This window comes from Ipomoea nil, unplaced genomic scaffold, assembly GCF_001879475.1.
Source record: "Ipomoea nil cultivar Tokyo-kokei standard unplaced genomic scaffold, Asagao_1.1 scaffold1576, whole genome shotgun sequence".
NCBI lineage: Eukaryota > Viridiplantae > Streptophyta > Magnoliopsida > Solanales > Convolvulaceae > Ipomoea > Ipomoea nil.
In genome coordinates, this window is record NW_017618004.1 from 2,839,584 (window position 1) to 2,863,342 (window position 23,759).

The 23,759-nt window shown below is 35.4% G+C and overlaps 4 protein-coding genes and 1 non-coding gene across 5 annotated transcripts; 1 reads left to right on the forward strand and 4 right to left on the reverse strand.

The window, feature by feature from the left end:
• Positions 1–1,504: 1,504 nt before the first annotated feature.
• LOC109190720 (TBC1 domain family member 15-like) lies at positions 1,505–6,430 on the forward strand. The gene is made up of 13 exons (XM_019341287.1): positions 1,505–1,783; positions 1,885–1,988; positions 2,711–2,806; positions 2,921–3,024; positions 3,103–3,242; positions 3,347–3,424; positions 3,540–3,662; positions 4,342–4,430; positions 5,080–5,185; positions 5,385–5,482; positions 5,576–5,836; positions 5,929–6,012; positions 6,301–6,430. The coding sequence occupies exons 2-13, from the start codon at positions 1,899–1,901 to the stop codon at positions 6,322–6,324; spliced, it is 1,293 nt and encodes a 430-aa protein (XP_019196832.1). The 5' UTR covers positions 1,505–1,783; positions 1,885–1,898; the 3' UTR covers positions 6,325–6,430.
• Positions 6,431–8,715: 2,285 nt separating this feature from the next.
• LOC109190721 (protein translation factor SUI1 homolog) lies at positions 8,716–11,019 on the reverse strand. Its single transcript, XM_019341288.1, has 5 exons — positions 10,930–11,019; positions 10,197–10,303; positions 9,775–9,980; positions 9,637–9,690; positions 8,716–8,942 (listed from the first exon to the last, which is right to left on the reverse strand). Exons 2-5 carry the CDS (start codon positions 10,231–10,233, stop codon positions 8,898–8,900), a joined length of 342 nt encoding a protein of 113 aa, XP_019196833.1. The 5' UTR covers positions 10,234–10,303; positions 10,930–11,019; the 3' UTR covers positions 8,716–8,897.
• A 2,562-nt stretch (positions 11,020–13,581) lies between these two features.
• On the reverse strand, positions 13,582–16,065 carry LOC109190722 (protein translation factor SUI1 homolog). Its single transcript, XM_019341290.1, has 5 exons — positions 15,939–16,065; positions 15,153–15,259; positions 14,585–14,790; positions 14,447–14,500; positions 13,582–13,808 (listed from the first exon to the last, which is right to left on the reverse strand). The coding sequence occupies exons 2-5, from the start codon at positions 15,187–15,189 to the stop codon at positions 13,764–13,766; spliced, it is 342 nt and encodes a 113-aa protein (XP_019196835.1). The 5' UTR covers positions 15,190–15,259; positions 15,939–16,065; the 3' UTR covers positions 13,582–13,763.
• Positions 16,066–19,103: 3,038 nt separating this feature from the next.
• Positions 19,104–20,707, reverse strand: LOC109190327 (cytochrome P450 83B1-like). Its single transcript, XM_019340795.1, has 2 exons — positions 19,817–20,707; positions 19,104–19,709 (listed from the first exon to the last, which is right to left on the reverse strand). Exons 1-2 carry the CDS (start codon positions 20,705–20,707, stop codon positions 19,104–19,106), a joined length of 1,497 nt encoding a protein of 498 aa, XP_019196340.1.
• Positions 20,708–23,073: 2,366 nt separating this feature from the next.
• Positions 23,074–23,147, reverse strand: TRNAI-AAU. The gene has a single exon. It is a non-coding gene; the product is annotated as a tRNA-Ile (tRNA).
• Between the last annotated feature and the right edge of the window lie 612 nt (positions 23,148–23,759).

Here is a 23,759-nt window from a genome sequence, read left to right on the forward strand (position 1 = left end):
CATTTGGCCGAAACTTCATTTTGCTGAAAGTGAAGTTTAATGGCTGAAACCAAACGAAAACATATTTCTCATTTTACTTTCTACCAAACTAAAATAATATTTATAACTCCACAATTCTAAATATTATTTAAGCTTTCTTGGTAGTCCATCTGAAACATTAATCTCCATTACACATTAATCTCCATTACTATATAAATCTCCAACAACTATCAAATCATTCTCTCATAGATCATCAGCTAAATAGTACTCTGTAACTTGCATACCCTTTTGATCCAAAAATAATAATAATAATAAACATAATAATTTTGATTTGGCTCTTTACCTTTCTGATTTCTACATAGAAAGTTTTATATTCTTTATTTTTTTTTTTGAATGCTACTAGCTCTATTACAATGTAGTATCTATTCATATACTTTCTCAACCTACTGAAACACAAAGAGCCAATAACGCCTCCACTGAGGCTCGAAATCACGATCTTCCAAATGGAAGTCCAACCCGGATACCATTAGACCACATAGTCCTGGTTAACCAATGTTATCATAGTTAACGTAAAAAGTAAAATGGGACAAATAAAGTATATTGGCCAAGTGAATTGAGCACCATACCCAAATAATGTATTCTCCACTTAATTAATAACATTGGTTAAAATCCTATTCTCCACTTAATTAAGAAATATTAAATATGACATTTTAAAATTACATAATTAAGAATATAATTTTAAAAACATGTTAAAGAAAAGCTATAAGAGACGTGTTAAAATGAGAAGTTTTAACTTCGAAACATAAATTGTAAAAGTAAAAAATAATACAAACTTCACAAATTCGATGGGGTCCGAGAATTTTTTATTTTTGTGAATAAAGGTAAAAAAAAATAATAGAAAAAAATGTTAAATAAATTACTGAACTTATTGCTTATATGCAATTGGGTCATTGAATTTAAAAAATGTGCAATTAAACTATCAAATAAGAAAAATATGTGCAATTGAGACATTTTTTAAATTTTTGATAAAATTCGATCATATTACTTATATGATATGCATGAGAGTCATCCTTTCTTTTATCATACTAGTTATAGTAAAGACTGTAATGTTTTCATATCAAAAATATCTCAATTGCACATATTTTATTTGTTTGATGGTTCAATTGAACAATTTTTAAGTTCAATAACCTAATTACATAAGAGTGATAAGTTTAGAAACCAGCTTGGTTGGCGTGAGTGATCGTGCACTCTTTAACGGAAAAACTAATATGGCCAGCACTTTGCCACTTAATTAGGCCGATCCGATGCGAACGAAGATTAGTCTGAGTGTGGTACAAGTTTAAAGGTGTCTTCTACAATTAAGGTATGCTTAAGACACCTTGTGGTCTGACAAAAAAAAAAATTGTTAAATTTAGGGGTGTATATGAAAATTTTTAAAAATAATATATACGGAGTATATAAAAAACTAAAATGAAATAAAGACAAAGTGATTGCAATTGAGCGTGGTACGCATTAAACGGAGGGGAAGAGCAGTGTTGTCATGCATTGGTGTTGCGAGGGAGCTGATAGAGGGAAAAGTTTGTGAAGCCCCGGGGATCTCCAACACCACCATTTCCGCTCTGTTCACCTCTAATAACCACTTCCCAATGCCAAAAAATATAACTAAAACACAATGCCAAACAAATATTAAATTTTAAAATAGCTTTCTTTTTCTTTTTTTCGTGTTTCTTTGCTTTGAAGTTGGTGTTCTGAATCTTTGTCCAAAACCAGCAGGAAGGCAGCGAAGTCAAGCTTTAAAAACTGGGTTAGTTCGATTCTTGAATTTTTTTATTTGTTTTTAATATGGGTTCTGGAGAAAGCTTTCAGTAATTGAGTTTTCACTGTGTTTGGTGTTGTTTTCTATAGATTCGCTTTCGGATATGTGGAGGGGTCCTGGGACCCCTACTGATTCATTCTATGAGGTCCGCCCCGAATGCACTGATGTTCCCAAGACAAAGTTTAGAATCAAGGTATATCTCATTTTATTTTATAATTCAATCAAGAACCCTTTTTTTTTTTTTTCTGCATTTTTGTTGAGATTCAAGAATGCAGCTGAGGATTGGTTCATGGATTTTGAAGGAGTATTGCCTTGATGTTTATGTCTTCATAATTTGGATGGGAATCTATTTACACATGCTATAGAAATGGATTGCTATTTATGCTGTTGTTGGTGATCTTTTGGAATATTCAGGAAAAAAAAATTCATTTGATTCTCGGATATCCTCAATCAATGAAATGTCTGTTACCTGTAAAGGCTGTAATGTGATATAGATAGATATAATGGTGGCTTCAAATCAGTTGACATCAATGCAATGGTACATTTTGGCTCCTAAATAGTTGGGGAAGTGGAAATTGGCAACAATCAAATCTAAAGGTTGATTATTTATGGCATTGGGATATTCACTATGTTTTGTTTTTTTGCATGCTTTTTCAAGAATGGTAGTTATTGCCAAAAAGAGGGGTATGGGTTTCTTTGGTGGCTTCATGGGTCTTGATTTATGTTAAATTTGGGATAAGTGAAGTTCCTTTGTGGAATGGTCACAAAACTTTAAAAGCCATAATGTATGTTTATGTGGATGAGGTTCTCTGGCTTCAGTTCTGGTAGTTTATAAGCTATTCCTTTTTGTTATTGCACTTTCTTTAGCAATCTTCGTGTATTGTTCAACAATTCTTTGTGTAACTTCTTATTCAGGCTGGGAGAACCTTAAGTCCTCGGAAATGGCATGCTACATTTAGTCCAGAAGGTTTTCTAGATATTGGCAAAACACTTAGCAGAATTCATCGTGGGGTGAGTTTTCTGCCATGGATAGGAAATTCTTGATATTGGTAGCACGAGATATTTGATTTTAATCAATTCCGTGACAGAGGGTATATTTACTATCAATTATTTGTGGCATCATAGGGAATACATCCAACGATTAGAGGTGAAGTTTGGGAATTTTTACTGGGTTGTTTTGATCCGAAAAGCACATATGCAGAGCGAGATCAGATAAGGGAACGCAGAAGGTACTTTTTTTTTTTTTTTTTTTTCGAAGTCAAGTTATTATTATTTTAGATATATGATTTTATTGTGTACATTTTCAGGGCACAGTATAATGTATTGAAAGAAGAATGCCACCAAATCTTTTCCTTGATAGGAAGTGGCAAATTTGTAACTGCGCCTATAATCTCGGAGGAAGGAGATCCTATTCTAGATCCTATCGTACTTCAGCAAATGGGGGATGGTAAGGCCGATTATATTAAGCTCTTCAATTTTTATTTTTTTTTGAATATATTATTCATGGATTATCGGGGGCAGTTGCATTGACAACGTGCTAATAAATTACAGGCGATGGAAACAATCCAGATATGGTGAAGGAAACAGATCAAAGAATAATTCAGTGGAAACTCACATTGCACCAGATAGGTTGGTTTTTTCGTCTCCTACCCCACACCTTTTCTACTTCTACTAACAACTTTCGTGTATGATCATGTTATGTGTTATATAACCCGTTTATCTTTGCATTGATATATTATACTAGGACTTGATGTGGTCCGGACTGACAGAACACTTATATTTTATGAGAAACAAGAGAATCTATCAAAACTTTGGGATATTCTTGCTGTTTATGCCTGGTTCGATAAAGATGTTGGTTATTGTCAAGGTGTGTGTCCCGACCTCTCTATAGCATTTTCCTTTGTCATTGTCCAATCAGTTTAATGATGGAAATTCATTTACTTTAAAACAACAGATTTTTTTTACTGAAGGAAATTCGTTTACTTTCTGTAAGATCATGTACACAGTTTCCCTGTTGGATATCAAAGAAGAATAAACTATTGAGCGCTACTATGAGTCCAAGAGTGGTCCTTTTCTGCAACCCATCATCATTGAATTTGTTTCGAGTGTATCACAAGTTTCATATGCTCATGACTTTTGAGAAAATATGCTTCTTTTTGGTCAGACCATGAGGTGTCCTGAGCAGGCCCTAACTGTAGGAGACATCTTTAAGCCCGTACCATACTCAGACTAATCCCCATTCGCACCGGGCGGGCCCAATTAAGGGGTCAAGTGCTAGCCAGATTGGTTTTTCCATATGAGAGGGGGTTTGAACTCCCGACCTCTCTTAATGGATGAGAGTGCATGGCCACTCACTCAAGCCAACCAAGCTGGTTAAATATGTTCCTTTTTATCTATATTGGTGCCCTAAGATGATGCATGGATTCTTTGTAAATTGTTCCCTAGAAGTATTGGCACTAGTTTTTATTTCAACATAGCTGGAATTTTATGTGGTATCGTTTCTTCTTGCTCGAAATGGGCTTTAAACTTTTAAATATGCTGAGCAGGTATGAGTGACCTTTGCTCTCCCATGATAATTCTTCTTGACAATGAAGGAGATGCATTTTGGTGCTTTCAACACTTAATGCGCAGACTGGTACGTATATATTACCCAGATTTGTATAATTAACTACCAATGTTTGTGCATAATGCCATAATTGCTTTATGTGATCCATCAGCTAGTTAGAACTGTCTTCGATTTGACATTTAGGTTTTTCATCACAGAGTTAATTCCATTTTTTGTCATAGATTTATAGGTAACAGTCTACTTTTAGTCCTTTTTTTCCAGAACATCCACTTTTGGTCCTAGAATTATTGTGGCATGACCATTTTTGGTCCTCTATCAACAAAATAGTTTAAATGTCGTTAAATATATGGGCATTTCGGTCTTCAATTATGGATTTTTTCAAAAACATTAAAAAAAAAAAAAGGGTCAACCTACTTTGTATAAAAAGGATCGAAATGTCCTTGTATTTAACGACGATTTTGTTGACGGAGGACAAAAAATGGTCATGCCACAATAATACTAGGAGCAAATGAGGATGTTCTGATAAAAAAGGACTAAAAGTGGACTGCCACCTATAAATCTAGGACAAAATGGAAATAACTCTTCATCACACGTATGGCTATTTTGTATTTTTTTGTCACTCGAATAATTGTTGATGATCCTGTGTGTTCTATGTGATCCTTGGTCTTGTGATATCGAACACCTTGCTTATGAATTTTCTCTTGTGTGGACTTGAAAGCGAGGAAATTTCAGATGCACAGATCAGTCTGTCGGAGTCGAAACACAACTTACTAATCTGGCTTCAGTCACCCAAGTTATTGATCCTAAACTCCATCAGCACTTAGGTAGATCTCTGATATAATCTTGCATTTTGTCTATATCACGTGACAAAACGGTTTCATTATCTTTTGTAAGTATAGAACGATTAGATTTCTTTTTCCCCCCACTAAACCACTTATTGAAGGAGAAGTTTGAAGCATCAATTGCTGAATAAACAAACCAAATTAAAGCTAAATTAATGTGTTCGGAGTTTATGACCTGCAGAGACCTTGGGTGGAGGTGATTATCTCTTTGCTTTCAGAATGCTTATGGTTTTGTTCCGTCGAGAATTTTCTTTTGGCGATTCATTATATCTATGGGAGGTAAGAGTGAATCTCTCTTTCTTTCTTTCGCTCGCCTATTAGTTTTTGCATCTTCTGCTTCTGATTCTTGTTTCTTGATCGCTTTTTGCATAGATGATGTGGGCTTTGGAGTATGATCCTAATTTGTTTTTGTCGTATGAAGACCCCGACTCGTCTACTGAAATATCTGAAGGGTCTAAAGCGGGAGGAAAGGCGATTTACCAATGCGGGAAATATGAGAGAGAATACTTGAAAAATGCTGGAAGAAGTAACGAACCTCCCCTCCCGATATCCGTTTTCCTTGTAGCCAATGTGCTCAAAGAGAAAAGTCCCAAGTTGTTGGCAGAGGCTAGAGGGTTGGATGATGTTGTTAAGGTCAGCAATGGTGTTCTCTTAAAGCTAACTGAAAAGGAACCCTTTTTTTCACAAAATAATCATACAATGGGAGTTTTTATTTCGTTTTTCAGATATTAAACGATGTAACGGGCAACATAGATGCCAGAAAGGCTTGCACTGGTGCCTTGAAGCTTCACAAGAAGTATCTGAAGAAGGTAATTACAATCAATGTTGAAAAAATCGCTAGGCGCCTGAGGACTGTCTAGAGCGCCTAGGCGGGCGCCTAGGAGGCCGACCGCCTAGCGCCTAATCGGCGCCTGATTTTTGCAACACTGATTACAATGCTATTCAGTGTTAGGGTTCCGACCATTTTAGGGCGGCCAGGAAACACGAGGCTTCCACCCGCCGGGCCTCTCTGGCCGCCATGGCGTGGCGTTTTTGGTATCCATCTTCTCTGCTCTGTCATTTCTATGTGCTAATGCTTAACTGTTTTGCTTGCTTAGGCTCAAGCTGCTAAGAAAGTGTGAAGGAGGAAGAAGAGTTGGAGGTCCAGATTAGTTGATTTTGGCATTTCTGTGGCTTGATTTGGTGATGATAGTAATGTATATTCCAGCACTCAATTGGATACATAATATGTACACTTTATTTATTTATATATTATAAAGAGTAATTGTAGTTTGGAAGATTGATATTCATTCCTTGTAAACATTTTTTTTTTTGGGTTTTGTTTTCAAAGTTGTATAAAAATGCAAATTGTGTGTTGTAATACAACAAGTTTTGTGAACTTCTGATAATTTATGAGCAAATTGTTTGTTTTATTTTTATTTTTTGTATCTTCCTAGCTTCTTCTTATTATAACTTTGATGATTTATATGTAATGTAAATATGTAAGAGGCCACCCAATATGTGTACATGAGATTCACGTGCACGATAAGTGCATACTTGATGAGATTTACATGTCTCCAACTCTAACTTAATTTTACATTTAGTCTTTTAGATAATATTATATATATATATATATATATATATATATATATATATATATATATATATATTTTCATTTTTAACATTCGAGTCTAAAGTTAACAAGATATGATTGCACACCTAGTTCACATACCTTCCTACCTAAAAACTAAATAATTTTGATTGTCACTTATTATTTATTTTGGTATGCCATCCAGTTAAATTAGTTATTATATTATAGGGAAAATTGTAATTTATGCCCCTCACAAATAGGCCAATTATCAATGTTACCCCTGAATTATTAGTGATGTAAATGTTGCCCCTCAATTTTCAAAACGTGATATATATTGCCCCTCCCCTGAATTATTAGTGATGTAAATGTGGTTACCCGTCGTCTTTCTTGTTCGTAGACCACGTTTTTTTTCTCAATTTTTCTTTCTTCGATTGTTCTCCTTCCGTAGGCAACAATTTTTCTCCTTCTTCATATTAGGGGAGGGGCAATATATGTCACGTTTTGAAAATTGAGGGGCAACATTTACACCACTGATAATTCAGGGGTGACATTGATAATTGACATATTTGTAAGGGGCATAAATTACAATTTCCCCTATATTATATTATATTTATCTTTTCTTCTCTCAAAAGGTTAAATCCCCAACTCCCACACTCTGACCCGACAAAGCATGTGGGAGGATGTAAATTACGGTGACTCAATGGTTTAGTAGACAAGGCCAAATGCCGGTGCGCACAAGGTATATTTATCTTTTCTTAAAGGGAAAATTATAAAAAATGCCCCTCTATAATATGTCAATTACCAATGTCACTCCTGAATTATGAGTGGTGTAAATGTTGCCCCTCAATTATCAAAACGGTGCACATATAGCACCTCTCGTAACGGACATGTGGTTCCTCGTTAGTGTACGACACCGTTAAGTCGGAGTAAATATGTAATTTAGTTGTTTTTTTCCTCCCTCGATTCAAAGTAGCAGCAATGGACAGCGGTGGGGAACCACAGGTCCACTACGGGAGGGGCTATATGTGCACCATTTTGATAATTGAGGGGCAATATTTACACCACTCATAATTCAGGGGTGACATTGATAATTGACATATTATAGAGGTGCATTTTTTACAATTTTCGCTTTCTTAAACTTATTTATGGTAATACTTGTCAATCATATGAAGTGATACTTCATTTGAAAATTAATGCATAGCCTCCCTTAGAGAGACCTCTCTATGACTCTATTTGATTAATATTCATTATCTGAACAATGTTGTTATGACCTCTCATCCAAATTAAGTTTACTTAATAGTTAATTTTAGTTAAATTGCAAATTAAATTTAGCTTAATTGATTAGTTATTTGATAAATGACCACTCTCCTATCTCAACTATCTCGCGTAATTGCTAAAATAAATTAACTTTTACTCACTCATTATTTCAATCATTTTTTAATATGTCCATTAATTAATTATTTTATTATATTTATCTTATCTTGAGCGGATCATTTTTCTCAATGATACAAGAAATTAAGGAATACTTCATTAGAAATTTAATGTATAGCCTCCCTTTAAGAAACCTTTATATTTTGTTGCCTTACATGTCTTGAGTTAATTACCCTTGAGTATTCTTTTTGGTTTTGGTTAAAATTCGATTATTATACGAAATTATAAACAAAGTATTCAAAGGTGATCCATAGATTGTAAGTTGACAAATAAAAATATATACACAAATGCATTTAAAAAAAAAAAATTAATTTAATGCAAATTTGCATACTCAAGGAAAAGAAATTCTTGTGCTAGTTAATATGTTCTAATGACTTTGCTCCCACATTGTGTTCAAAATGGGAAAGCTGGCTAATATGTTACCATACAGAAAAATAAATAACCCTAAAGCTTATTACTCCATGACAACTATGGCGGAAAGCTAGACTAGGAGATGAAAGAAGCCACAGAGTAATCTGAGTGAGAACCACTTGACAAAGTTGTCATTATTCAGAAAATGAAGTACATCATCATGTCCCATAACAATTGTGCATAACACAAGCAAATTGTAACCGGCAACTGGAAACAAAAGATAAATAATTAGGCAACTGGCAGAATACAAGCAGCAATGGATGTGCTAATTGTCCGAGCAGATCAGAAACCATGGATTTTGATGTGTTCCTTCTTCACAATTCCAGCCTGCATATAAATTACGCAAGGAATTCAATTTTTAAATAAATATCATTATTATTTGACAATTCAAATTCATCGTTAGCATGTATGTCCTACTACCCAATGTTGTAGGAGGCGCTAGTCGGGCGCCTCCTATGCGGCCGAGTAATAATAAGAAAAATAGCACACCAAAAAAACAAAACACTCGGCCAACTCGGGCTCAGGCGCCAAGTGTGGCCGACTCGGGCGCCTAGGCCACCTAGTCAGCCGGTCGGCTAATGTTCGCCTAAGGGTAAAATCCCCTCAGCCTAGGGACACCTAAGCCGATTTTTGCAACAGTGCTACTACTCCAGATGTCTTTCCAATTTTCAAAGAAAACGAAACTAAAGCTGAAAACTAGAGTACTAGGACTTCAATCAAGGCTAAGCAAGAAATGGTCACATCTAAATTTAATAATTCAGGTCTAAAATAATTAGCCATAACCCATGCTATATCAAAAACAAAACTTTTGACTTGAATTAAGCAAGGCTGTTAAGAGTTTGGATTGATTAACTAAGCAAGTAAAGATCACAAATGCCAGTCAGGTTCATCTCTAAAAGGCTCGTTTATGACTTGTAACACAAAATGAGCACACATACTCTCCACAACCACCGATGCACCCACTATCTCGTAAAATTTGTGTATAGTACCAAGTAAAAATTAAGCTGTACAAGGCAATTACCTGGACGAGGAAAGTAGATACATTCTTCCGCTGATCACCTTGAAGCTGAATAACCTTCACAAGAAATGCCAAATAGATTGATTAGTCAGAACACTGAACTGATAGTAATCAACAACCACATTATCAAAACATGTATACCTGGCCCAATTCCGGATCCTGAACAACAGTACCGTTGCAGCAAAATTCTTTCTTGAGGTCCTTCAATATTTTGTTGTAGCTGAAATCTTTCTTCAACCCCTGCACAGTTGTCAAGCTCTTCCTACCATTTCGCTGCTGAACACGAATGTGTACATAATCTTTTGACCCATCACCAGAACTTTCAGCATTTGCCTCAGCAAAGGGATCTAAAGAGAACGTAAAAGCATAAGTATGTCAGGAATACAACATAAAATTGTAGTCAATTTTATCCTAACCAGCCCTCCAAACTCTTACTTGGCCTTCTCTTCTTTCTAACATAACACAGGCAATTTGTTCTTTTAATTGGCCTAAGTGAACTTCTAAGAACAGAAATATAAACTTTACAACAAAAAGCAAAAGTAATAAATTGAGGGAGACCATACCAAAAGCAGCAGGAGTCTGTAGGTCGAATTCAGACATGAACCTTGGTTGACAATTGAAAGACCGCACGAACAAATAAACCTCTTGTGCAAAATTTGGATGCTCAGACCTGGGAGCCATAATTATCCAAATTCATGAATTATATATCACCTCTCCAACACAGGCAACCCAAAAAAAATGCATGTGAACTAATCAAATTACATTTACAATGCATAAGCTTCTAATATGGGCAAAGCTTCTATATTTTCCTTTATCTCAGTTAAAACACAAAGCAGAAGCATAACCTTAAGCCCACATAAACCTAAACTAACATTCAGGCAATCATGAATTGATCAATATGTGTGTGTTTACAAGTATAGAGTCCATATAAAAAAAATTACCATACAACGTAAGCAATAACAGCAGAAAATATGAAATCAGTATTATACAGAGCATCAATTTTACAAAACACAACTGAGCATAAACAAACAAAAAAATCACGGCTAAGCTAATTAAGCATCTGTATAGTCAAAAGAAAAACAAAGCCTTCACTCATCCGAAACCGAAATCGTTTCCACAATTAATATTCCACGATAATTATATCCAACAAAGATCCGAAATGTCCAACTACAACAAAATAAAATAAAACCTTTCAAGCAAAATCAATAAGAATTGAAATATAGGAAACACGGTTAACTGATAATTGATAAGGGAAGATCCGAATGAATACGGGAAAAGGGGGGCATAGAGCGGTACCTGATCCGAAGGTTAGGGTCTCGAGAGATGGAGGTCGGTGAAGAAAACAGACCCCAAATCCGGATAAAGCCCGAAGCAGAAAGTAGCGAATGCACGGAGAAGAGGGAGGGGAAGGGTTAATCGCGGAATTTAAAGACAAGTTTTAACCTTGGGTGTAGGGTGTTGGGTGTTGTTGAGAGAAATGACTCATCATTCATATATTTAATTAAGGTCAAAAGTGGATTCTTAGTTTTGGATATAGAGCAGCTTTAAATCTCTAGATAAGTTGATTTTATCCAAAAGAGGTAGTTACAAGTTATAATTTAGTATAAATACCAAAATTTTAAGTAATTTTATTTGAGAAAAAAAGTGTCAAATAAGTTTTAAATTTTACCTAAAAATGAATTAGTAGCACTTAACTTTTAAAAAGTACAATTACACCATTTAACATGATATATTAGGATTCCGACATCAATTTTACAAGTCCAAAAGTGGATAAATAAACTACTATTACATGTTATTAAGATTCCGACATCAATTTTATTCGTCTCCGACGATAATTCGGCGGCCGGCGACGATCAAACTGTCGTCGGTCGCCGTCTACGAAAGAAGGCAACTAGTTGGGTTGCCGTCTCCGGCGGAAGGCGACCACCTCTAGGCAACCAGTGGTCGACTGGTCGCCTTTGGTAGCGACAACCGACGACAGTTCGACTATCAAATTATCGTCAAAGATGGATAAAATTGATGCGGAAACCTAATGACCTAATAGCATGTCATTAACTAATTTTTAGACTTTATTTTATCAATATAACATGTTAAAAAGTGTAATTGCACTTTTTAAAAATTTAAGGAACTAATTAATTTTTCAGGTAAAATTAAAGCACTTATTTAACCTTTTCCCCTTTATTTTTTCATTTTTAACATTCGAATTCAAAGTTAACAAGATATGACTGCACACCTAATTCACCTACCTAGCTAACTTAATTCCTAAAAACTAAATAATTTTTATTGTCACTTATTATTTATTTTGGTATGCTAGTTAAATTAATTATTATATTATATTATATTATATTTATCTTTTCTTAAACTTATTGATGTGGTAAATATGGTTAAATCTAAAAATACGTACAATTTATGAGGCCAGATCGTAGATAGATCCTTTAGTAATTTTCTTATTAGTTAAGTCTAGAGCTCGGGCTATGATGTGAGGTCAGAGAGTCCCGAGCTATGATGTGGTAGGTTGAAATGCCAAAAGTCTCCCCTCATTGCATTTTAATGTGATATTTATAGCAGAGGGAATGGAGCACATGCTGAACATCCGACATGCTTGCCATGTGTCGCACATGCAACCAATTGGCTCGAGAACATCGTCCTACTAGCCACGTGTATCGATATTCCTGGCTAACCAATGAGAGATGTAGTCGGGTTAAAGTTAAGAGCCTTGGTCCAAATCTTCAAGTACCCTAGTTTGGGATGACAATTCTGACTCAAACAAGTCGGGACTGATCCTAAGACAACGAAGTACTATTGCAATTATGATTTAGCTCGGGCAACGTATTTAGGTCGAAAATATTGAGCTAAAAGTCAACTAAGGTCAGACATGATTCTTCCTAGCGATCTAACCGGGTACCGAACAAGTAAACGATATGTAGAAGGATATACTCGGATAATATTCCCTATCACTTATTTATGTAATACTTCTCAATCATATGAAGTGATACTTCATTTGAAAATTAATGCATGGCCTCCCTTGGACAAACCTCTCTATTTGATTGACTTTTTGTATACATTGTTTTGGGTTCCAATCAATCATCTTCATCTCTCTCTTTATCAATAATGAAACCTTCTTCAAAATCTCAACTTCAATTTCAATCATCTTCTTGCTCCAACTAATACTTGACTAACGAATTAGCTAGGAATTTGACCAATGTCAGTTTCTCTTTTGTTAAACATTAAACGAATAGAGTTGTCCATACGTTAATTAAGATAACATGTTCTCTGTCTAAATGTAATGTTTGGTTCTCTGTTCTACTTTCTAAGCAAATAAAATTACCCACAAGATAGTTAAGATAACTTGCTCTCCGTCTAAATGTAAGGTTTCGTTCTCTATTCCAACTTCCCCCTATCATTTTAGATAGTTTGAATAAGTTTTATCTTTTATTCTAAAAAAAAAAAAAAAAAAGATTGAATTCAACATGATATTTCTTTACATCTTGACCTTAAACTCTTCCGTTGTCAATAATGTGTTCATTTCAATTTTAATACTCCGTATCTCAAATATTATACTCTTTCGCTTTTTCTCTAATTTGTCTTTTCCCTAATATTTGTTTACAATGTTAAAATTCGATTATTATACGAAATCAAAAGAACCAAAAATATAAACAAAGCATTCGAAGGTGATCCATATATTGTGAATTGACAAATAAAAACATATACACACATGCATTTAAAAAAAAATTAAATTAAATTAATCCAAATTTGCATATTCAAGGAAAAGAAATTCCATAGTCTAATGCGAGTTAATATGTTCTAATGACTTTGCTCCCACATTCTGTTCAAAATGGGAAAGTTGGCTAATATGTTACCATACAGAAAAATAAATAACCCTAAAGCTTATTACTCCATGACAACTATGGCGTAAAGCTAGACTAGGAGATGAAAGAAGCCACAGAGTAATCTGAGTGAGAACCACTTGACAAAGTTGTCATTATTCAGAAAATGAAGTACATCATCATGTCCCATAACAATTGTGCATAACACAAGCAAATCGTAACCGGCAACTGGAAACAAAAGATAAGATAATAGGCAACTGGCAGAATACAAGCGGCAATGGATGTACTAATTGTCCGAGCAGATCAGAAACCATGGATTTTGATGTGTTCTTTCTTCACAATTCCAGCCTGCAAATAAATTATGCAAGGAATTCAATTTTTAAACGAGTTTCTTAAATGTCATTATTTAACAATCCAAATTCATTGTTAGCATGTATGTCCTACTACCCAATGTTGTAGGAGGTGCTAGTCCGGCGCCTATGCGGCCGAGTAATAATAATAAGAAAAATAGCACACCAAAAAAAAAAAAAAAAAAAAACACTCGACCGTGTTGAGTGCCTAGTTGGCCGACTCGGGCGCCTAGGATACCTAGTCGGCCAGTCGACTAATGTTCACTTAAGGGTAAAATCCCCTCGGCCTAGGGACACCTAGGCGGCCGCCTAGGCCTATTTTTGCAACATTGCTACTACCCCAGATGTCTTCCCAATTTTCAAAGAAAAAGAAAATAAAGCTGAAAACTAGAGCATTAGGGCTTCAATTTTCAAACAAAACTTTTGACTTGAATTAAGCAAGGCTGTTAAGAGTTTGGATTGATTAACTAAGCAAGTAAAGATCACAAATGCCAGTCAGGTTCATCTCTAAAAGGCTCGTTTATGACTTGTAACACAAAATGAGCACACATACTCTCCACAACCACCGATGCACCCACTATCTCGTAAAATTTGTGTATAGTACCAAGTAAAAATTAAGCTGTACAAGGCAATTACCTGGACGAGGAAAGTAGATACATTCTTCCGCTGATCACCTTGAAGCTGAATAACCTTCACAAGAAATGCCAAATAGATTGATTAGTCAGAACACTGAACTGATAGTAATCAACAACCACATTATCAAAACATGTATACCTGGCCCAATTCCGGATCCTGAACAACAGTACCGTTGCAGCAAAATTCTTTCTTAAGGTCCTTCAATATTTTGTTGTAGCTGAAATCTTTCTTCAACCCCTGCACAGTTGTCAAGCTCTTCCTACCATTTCGCTGCTGAACACGAATGTGCACATAATCTTTTGACCCATCACCAGAACTTTCAGCATTTGCCTCAGCAAAGGGATCTAAAGAGAACGTAAAAGCATAGGTATGTCAGGAATACAACATAAAATTGTAGTCAATTTTATCCTAACCAGCCCTCCAAACTCTTACTTGGCCTTCTCTTCTTTATAACATAACACAGGCAATTTGTTCTTTTAATTGGCCTAAGAGAACTTTTTTTTTTGGAATAATTAACTTCATTAATTCAAATCATTACATAAAACATCACAAAGGAAAGGAGGAGGATTCAGCCTCCATTCCCTACGTTCAGCCGAGAGTACAGCTTCCCTAGCAAGTCTATAGGAAAGACTAAGAGAACTTCTAAGAACAAGAAATATAAACTTTACAACAAAAAGCAAAAGTAATAAATTGAGGGAGACCATACCAAAAGCAGCGGGAGTCTGGAGGTCGAATTCAGACATGAACCTTGGTTGACAATTGAAAGACCGCACGGACAAATAAACCTCCTGTGCAAAATTTGGATGCTCAGACCTGGGAGACATAATTATCAAAATTCATGAATTATATATCACCTCTCCAACACAGGAAACCAAAAAAAAAAAAAAATGCATGTGAACTAATCCTCTAATCAAATTACATTTAAAATGCATAAGCTTCTAATATGGGCAGAGATTTTATATTTTCCTTCACCTCAGTCAAAACACAAAGCAGAAACATAACCTTAAGCCCACATAAACTTAAACTAGGGTTCAGGCAATCATGAATTGATCAATATGTGTGTGTGTTTACAAATATAGAGTCCATATAAAAAAAAATTACCATACAACGTAAGCAAAAACACCAGAAAATATGAAATCAGTATTATACAGAGTATCAATTTTACAAAACACAACTGAGCATAAACAAACAAATAAATCACGGCTAAGGTAATTAAGTGAAAATTCATACGCGCGTTTATAAACAGATGAATCGCATCTTCATAGTCAAAAGAAAAACAAAGCCTTTACTCATTCGAAACCGAAATCGTTTCCACAATTAATATTCCACGATAATTATATCCAACAAAGATCCGAAATGTCCAATTACAACAAAATAAAATAAAACCTTTCAAGCAAAATCAATAAGAATTGAAATATAGGAAACACGGTTAACTGATAATTGATAAGGGAAGATCCGAATGAATACGGGAAAAGGGGGCATAGGGCGGTACCTGATCCGAAGGTTAGGGTCTCGATAGATGGAGGTCGGTGAAGAAAGCAGACCCCAAATCCGGATAAAGCCCGAAGCAGAAAGTAGTGAATGCACGGAGAAGAGGGAGGGGAAGGGTTAATCGCCCAACAAAGGAATTTAAAGACAAGTTTTAACTAGACCACACGTTTGGTTCCCAAAATAGGTTAGGAATAGAATAACATTCCCGTCATATTCTTTTATTTGATAAAATATTATATTCCTAATGATAATAATATTATTGGGAATGAGCTATTCCTTGTAGGGTCTAGGGTTTAGCTAGCTATTACCTATTACTAGTTCCTTCTTGGTATTAAGTCATTCTTAGTTCTCAATAATATGGTTATATATTTTAGGCTAAAGTGTCATCCGGCACCATGAACTATTCCTGATTATTTATATCGCACTATGATTTTTAATAAACGATATTTAGAGCCATAAATCATAAATTTTTTTGGGTCTAGAACTTTTTACAGGTTACTAATAATAATATTGCTGACATAGAATTTTTTATTAATTTTTTTATATATATTTTTCTTCTCTCGCCTTCGTATTATAATTTTTTTTCGTATTTTTCTTTTTTCCTAAACGTATAAGCCTGCTCTGCGTTTTTCGCTTCTCGTTTCTCCGATACCAAACTCCGCAGAGCAGGTCTATACAGAGCAGGCATGATCGGAGAAACGAGAAGTGAAAAACACAGAGCAGACCTATACGTTTAGGAAAAAAAATACGAAAAAATAATACGACGGCAAAAAAAGAAAAGTACAAAAAAAAATAATAATAAAAATTTTCATGTCAGCAATATTATTACCGGTAACCTGTAAAAAGTTCTAGACGAAAAAAAAATTACGATTTATGGCTTTAAATATCACTTATTAAAGATCATGGTGCGACATGAATAATCAGGAATGGTTCATGGTGCGGGATGACACTTTAGCTTATATTTTATTTTCTATTTTACCCTTATTTAACCAAAAATCTTTTATGATATCGTTCTCTCTATCTTCTCATCTCTTCCGCCATTTGTATATGATTTAGATTAGAACTCTTCTTCAAGGTTCAAACAAAAGGTATGGAGCAGGTACCTACAACTCAATGAGAGAATTAGTCATTGTGTCTCATAGTGAAAACTCTGGGTACATAAAAAAACAAAAAAAAAAAGGAATTTAAAGACGTCTGCCCCTACTCCGTGTAGTTAGTTAGGTTAGGTCAGTCGCAGACTCGCACTGTAAACACCAAAAAGTCTAAGTAATTTTATCTTAGGGAAAATGGTCAAATAAAATCTTAAACTTTGCATGAAAAGTCAAATAGTCCCATAAACTTTTAAAAAGTGAAATTACACCTTGGTATATTGATGCAATGAAGTTCAAAACCCGTAAATAACCTACTATTACAGGTCATTAGGGTTGCAACATCAATTTTTTTTTTTTTTTTTTTTTTTTTTGTGTTTGGTGAATATTCAGAGGCCGAACCGTCGTTGGTCGGTGGTCGCAGTCTACAAGAGAAATAAGGATAAAATAGGGAGGGAGAATTTCTAATAAAGTTTGGTTGCAGAATTTTTATTGATTAACTATATAAATTAAGGAGTATGTACTTTGCATTGTAGTATTATTATGTGATTATTAGCATTTAAATAATTTTATTGACTAATGTCAAATTTTATATTCGGGATTAAATTTTATTTAAACCGTGAATTTCACTTTTGGTCCTACTGTTATAAAGGTCTTTTCAATTTTAATCTCTCTTAATTAATTGTGTCACATTGTGAACATTGTTATTAAAAGTGTTCAATTTTTAGTCTACCATTAGTATTTCTGTAAAAAAGTCGTGTAATCCAGGGACATTTTGATCTTTCTATATTTGTCTCATATAATTTTTCCAATTAGAGCGTATATTTGCCGTGTTTGATTTTTTTCGACAGGGTTTTGCAAGTCAGACCTGGCGGCGAGGGGAGGCCAGCCGGGAACGGAAGGTTTTCCGACGACGTTTAAGTTGCCGGAAAACATAAAGTTGGCAGAATCAGCTAGACTACTTCCAGAAGGTCGGATTGATGATCCAATTGACAATCTGCTTCCAAATTGTATCTGATTTCCAGAAATTGCATCACAAAGTCGAGCAAGAGGATTTTCGCACAAATGCTAGAATAGAAAATTTGATGCGAGATCGATCAAATTGGACTCGCACAATAGTCAGAACTAATAATTTGAAGGAGAAATCAGAGAATTCTCATCCGATTGTGCGAATTCCAGAGGAGGAATGGGAGGATCTGGCAGCGATTGAGAAGAACAGAGCGATGATAGGTAGAGAGTATGTCTGCTTCGTAATTTGGACTCAACAATCAGAACTGATAATCTGCTCTGCAATTGAGAAATCAGAGAAGAATTGATAATCTGCTCCGCGATTGAGGAATACGCCATCGTCAGCCTCTTCTCCTTCTCTATCTCCATCTCCATCTCCGTCACCCAAATACACACCTCTCCACCACCACCGCCGTAGTCTCAAGCCCTAACCCTCTCGCGGAAACTCTCATCCACTCTCGCCGTCAGACTCCGTCTTCGCTGTTGTCGTCCAGCCGTCGCTGTGTTGTCGAACTAATATATCTTAAGTCTATAGGACTCCGTTTCTAGAGCCATTGCGAAGGTAAATCACGTATCGCGCAACTAACTTACCGGTGAAACGATCCTAATCTTCATGTGTGCACAGAAAAATCCGATCTATCTCTATTTTTTGAATCATAGGGAGGGAGACCCCAACTCTATCTCTATTTTTAACGTTAAATTATACTCCGTAAATATTAAATTTTATGTTTTAAGTGATTGTTATATATGAGGTATTTCTAGATGATGTAAAATTATATGTTTTGAGAATTATAGTTGATCTAAATCTCTACAAATATATAAAATTGAGTTTAGATAGATCCATTATTCTCTCCCATCATTATTAATTTGGATTTTTGTTTTTGCTTTTGTAGAATTTTACTACTCCTAGCTAGTCTCATACAAATAATTTTACTACTATCATTTGATCATTATATTAATTTTAAACATAATCAAGCGTGCAATGATTATAAATTTCATAAACTAATTTTATTAAAAATAATTATACAATATTATACAAGTAATGTCTGTTTTAAAAACTTGCTAATTCATCACACCTTTTTGGCAACAAGGCACAAAGGGATCTTTTTATGCATAGTAATTCCAGGCATAACATTGGTGTCAATGTCTTCTTTCTTCATCCAAGAAGGAAGTTCCCAATCAAATGCATAAAGAAGATTAGCGAGTGCAAGCTCTGCCGATGCAATCCCAAGTGCTAATCCAGGACACATTCTCCTACCAGTTCCGAATGGAATGAATTCAAAATCTTGTCCTTTGTAGTCAACTTCGTTGTCAAGAAATCTCTCAGGATAGAATTCGTGAGGGTTTTCCCAACATTCAGGATCCCTGACAATGGCCCAACCGTTCACAAATACAAGCGTTTTTGGCTTAATTTCATATCCATCAATGGTGCATTTTGAGAGCGTTTCTCGTTCAACTAGGAGTGGAGCTGGTGGATATAACCTCATGGTTTCTTTTACAACTGTCTTAAAATATGGTAATTCTTGAATGTCTTCTTCATCTATCCTACCTTTTTTTTCTATGTGGTCCCTGATTTCTGATTGGACTATATTCATTATCCTAGGTTCTTTCATTAGAGCGGTCATGGCCCAGACTATTACAGCTGCACTTGTGTCCGATCCGGCAACAAACACAATCTGAAGTTTAAGAGAAATGACGAATTTAAGGAGGAAATGAAAATATAATATTGTAAAAGATAGAAACTCAAACAAAGGGAATTAAGAAATAAAACATCTCAACTTACCATTAACACTGCTTTAATGTGATCCCAAGTGAGATTGACTGAAGATGAATTCACCATCTTCAAACTGATTAAAACATCAAGTATATCACCATCCATTGATTTTGGCCTGTTTGGATCAAGATGTTGATCAATGAGTTCTTGATAAAACGAATCTTGCTCCTTGAAAACTCTCTCAAGTCTTGCAGAATTTCCAATGAGTTTATCTAACCAACCAAAAGATGGCAAAAAATCTGCAATTAAGGAGCCTCCCACCATCATTGCCTGAGATTCAACCAGAAGTTTGTGAAACCCCCACTTCCCTGGTCTTTCCTCATCATAACTCTTCCCAAAAGCAGACCTACAAATTATGTTGCAAGTTAGAGACATGGCCATCTCGCTTAGATTCACTAGCTGAGACGACAAGGCAAGCTCAGATATCCGATTCATCATCCGAGAGACTTCATCTTCCCGAATTGGTTGAAACTGCTTCACTCTCTTGAGGCTAAACAGATGAAGAACAGAAATCTTTCTTATCTCTCTCCAGTAGTCTCCATAAGGCGTAAACGCAATTTCTAAGCCGTTGTAGGATAACCTCTGCCGGCCTATAAATAAAGGCCTACTAGAAAACGCCAAGTCGTGTGTCTTTAAGGCCTCTTTCGCCATTCTCGCTGAGGAAATCACTACAACTTCTCTGTAACCAAGTTTCATGCTCATCAGGGGACCATATTTCTTAGAAAGTTTCCAAAGGAAGACATGGGGCGCTGTGCTATCAAGTTGATGCAAGTTCCCAATGATTGGCAGCCCCGGAGGACCTGGTGCATAATTATTGGACTTCCTAATAGTAGGAAGAATAATATAATTAGTAATGAAAATAAGTGCAATAGGTAGAAGAAAGAGTAGTTGCGGAAGCATTTTTGCATAAAAAACTAACACAAAGAATGAAGCTAAGGCTATTGCGTATTGGACTATTGGTCATCACCTTAAAGGACACATATATAGCTCATCTATGATGGCGGCTTATCAGCTTATGTATTGGTTGCTGAAAAGATGACAAATTTTGTTTTCATAAATATTAAGCTGTCAGAATGTATGAAATATTATCTTTTTTGTCGCCTCCCACTCTCCCAGAATTGGATTATATTTTGATCGAGAATCAAACTTAAGCGATGTGCCTTTCAGAAATATGGGTTTGGGTGGCAGCTTCTGGCTTCAACAGACTGCTGACTCGGATACTTTGCATGGTCGTATAGTGCCAGATTGACAGCAATTATATTGTGGGTGGTTGAGGAAACCACTTTGATCTTCTTGAATTGATGGCTGCTAATAATACTTATTATTTATAAATTTAGAAAGGGATACAACACTTTTGTGGCGGTGGTTTTTTAATTTATTTTATTCGTTTGAGGAGAGAAACTCAGAAATATTATTAATAATGTATATTAAGTAAACTTTGTTTAGTAATTTCTTATATGAGTTAATATCTAATATAGTCTTCAATTATAGTGATTTTACTTAATTTAGTTTTAAATGATTTTTTGTGTTTAATTTAATCATCGACTTTGATGATTTTACACAATTTAATCCTTTGTTAAAAATTCTGTTAGTTGACTGTTAGAAATATAGTCCTAATGATAATTTCTCATCCTTCATCCCATTTGGGATGATTCTTCCTTCTTCACCTTATTAAGCTCCACGCAGAAATGGAGATCTTCATCTCTATATATATCAACTTCAACCCTAAATAAATAAATAAACAAAGGGAAGAAGGAATCATTTGCATTTCTATGTGGATCTTAAACAAGGTGAGAACAAATAGTGTGCATCCATATAATATTTTTTAATAGTCTAGATTAGATTAAGTGTGTGCGAACGCGAATTAAATGCGCACACTCACACACACACACACACACACTATATTGATATGGAATATACGCCCAGACCTGTACTTGACCATATCATATGCCTACTCGGCATACGGGTGGGTCGCTGAGGGTAATCATTCTTGACCACCAACCGACCTAGAACGACTCGGCCCAACCTCCAATAAAGTGCCGACCAGGGATAAGTAAGTTGCCTTTATTCCTGGAACTCAGATCCTTTCTCCGACCTACTTAGGTCGGGAAGGAGGTAAGCACCTCGACCTCCCCCCACTTCGAGAATTGGTCAGCAATCACAGTAGCTTAATCCGACGGCGGTAAAAGTGATGACTTCAAGAATCTTCGAGCAAGTGGAGAAATCCGCAAGGCCTCCAACCTGCACCTCTGCATGAAGAGCACGCGTCACACATGTCGAGCTTTTTGGCATGTGTTCCCCCAACTCCCCTATAAATAGCGCATTTAGTGCAGGGGAATTGAAGACTTTTTGGAGGATTTTTCTATCTAGCCTTATCAAGCTCAGGAACCTCTGGCCTCACATCATTACCCGATCATAAATTTTTAAACCATCAAGCAGATCGGTCCACGATCACACCGTACACGCTACGTATTTGTAGACCCTGTAAGATTTACCATATTAGTACTTTACGTATTTGTAGGACTTACCGTATTTACTACATCATTTTGGTGCCGTTCGTGAGGAACGGTACATAGCAAGCCGCTCATTGTGTTTCTACCAATCTCCAACATATACCCATATTTAGATTTCTTTAACGAACTGAGCCAGAAGCTGAAGACAACAACTCTGACCTGAGGACTCACCTGAACTCCCGAATGGACCTCAATCAAAATCTGACAAAGGGAGCGCTTCCACCCGAGCCGATAAACATGATACACCAATTAAGGACCTACATTCCCAGTGACTCCCGCTTAGAGGGGTCCTAGCCTCAAGCTTACCAATTTAGCAGCTTTCATTGGCAGTGACTTAATAGTAGAGTTAGGAACTATACATCGTGCATATTTGTAACTAAAGCGAATTCTGAGATAGGTATCTCTCCGAGCAATCTTGTGCAAGGAAACAACATGACTAGCTAGCTAACCTTTTTGGGGTTGCGTTGTTAATTGGTGCCATCACAATTTGTTTTGTATCAAACCTTGTTGATGGACGTGCATTATATTATGCCGGATTTTTGTGATTAGCAGTATATCCAAATCTGTGCTATAAACACTCATGTGGAGAGCACGAGATTCGACTTGAATTCTTCACAAATCATTGGGAGTGAATTGCCGCTTCATCCTATGTACTTTATTTTGATTGCACTTCTTGGCCTGTTTGTGTTTGGCCTTCTTTCGTACCTGAACCTTGTGTAATAAAGTGTGTACGCCGTAAAATAATACAAATAATGGCCCATGCAGGTCTCGAACCTACGACCTTCGCGTTATTAGCACGGCGCTCTAACCAACTGAGCTAATAAGCCCTGAAAATTTATTGTTACTGAAAACATATTTATTCAAATAAAATGGTTGTTAGTGCTGACTAGCAAGGGTTTTTAGACTTGAGTCTGCGAAAATCAGTCTATTTGAGTGTTTGATTAATTAGTTTTTTAGTAACAATTTATTGCTTCAAAACAAATTCAAAAAGCTGTTCAAAGTAACTTTTTCGATAATCTTTTTGAAAAAGTCATTTTGTATGTAATCAGCTATCTGCTAACAGCTAATTTATTACCAAACATACATATTTCTATAATCAACTAATGTTATTAACTAGTCAAGCCCACTAACTCAATCAGCTAAGAGTTATTTACTAAACACCTCCAATATGTGAACTGTAGGTGAATAAACAAAAAGTTATACGATCATAAATTGAGCATGTCAATATATTATGAAGTTAATGATTTATTTAGTTTATGGTGTAGTATTACACATATAGCTTTTAAACTTGTTGTATTGGCTTAGTAGTCTTATTTCTTGTATATTAGTACAATTATGTGATTGTATTTAGTTTACATTTAAATATATATAGTTTTAAATAATTATTTTTACATTTAATTATGATTATTATAGTATAATATTAAGAGATATTTGGTTGA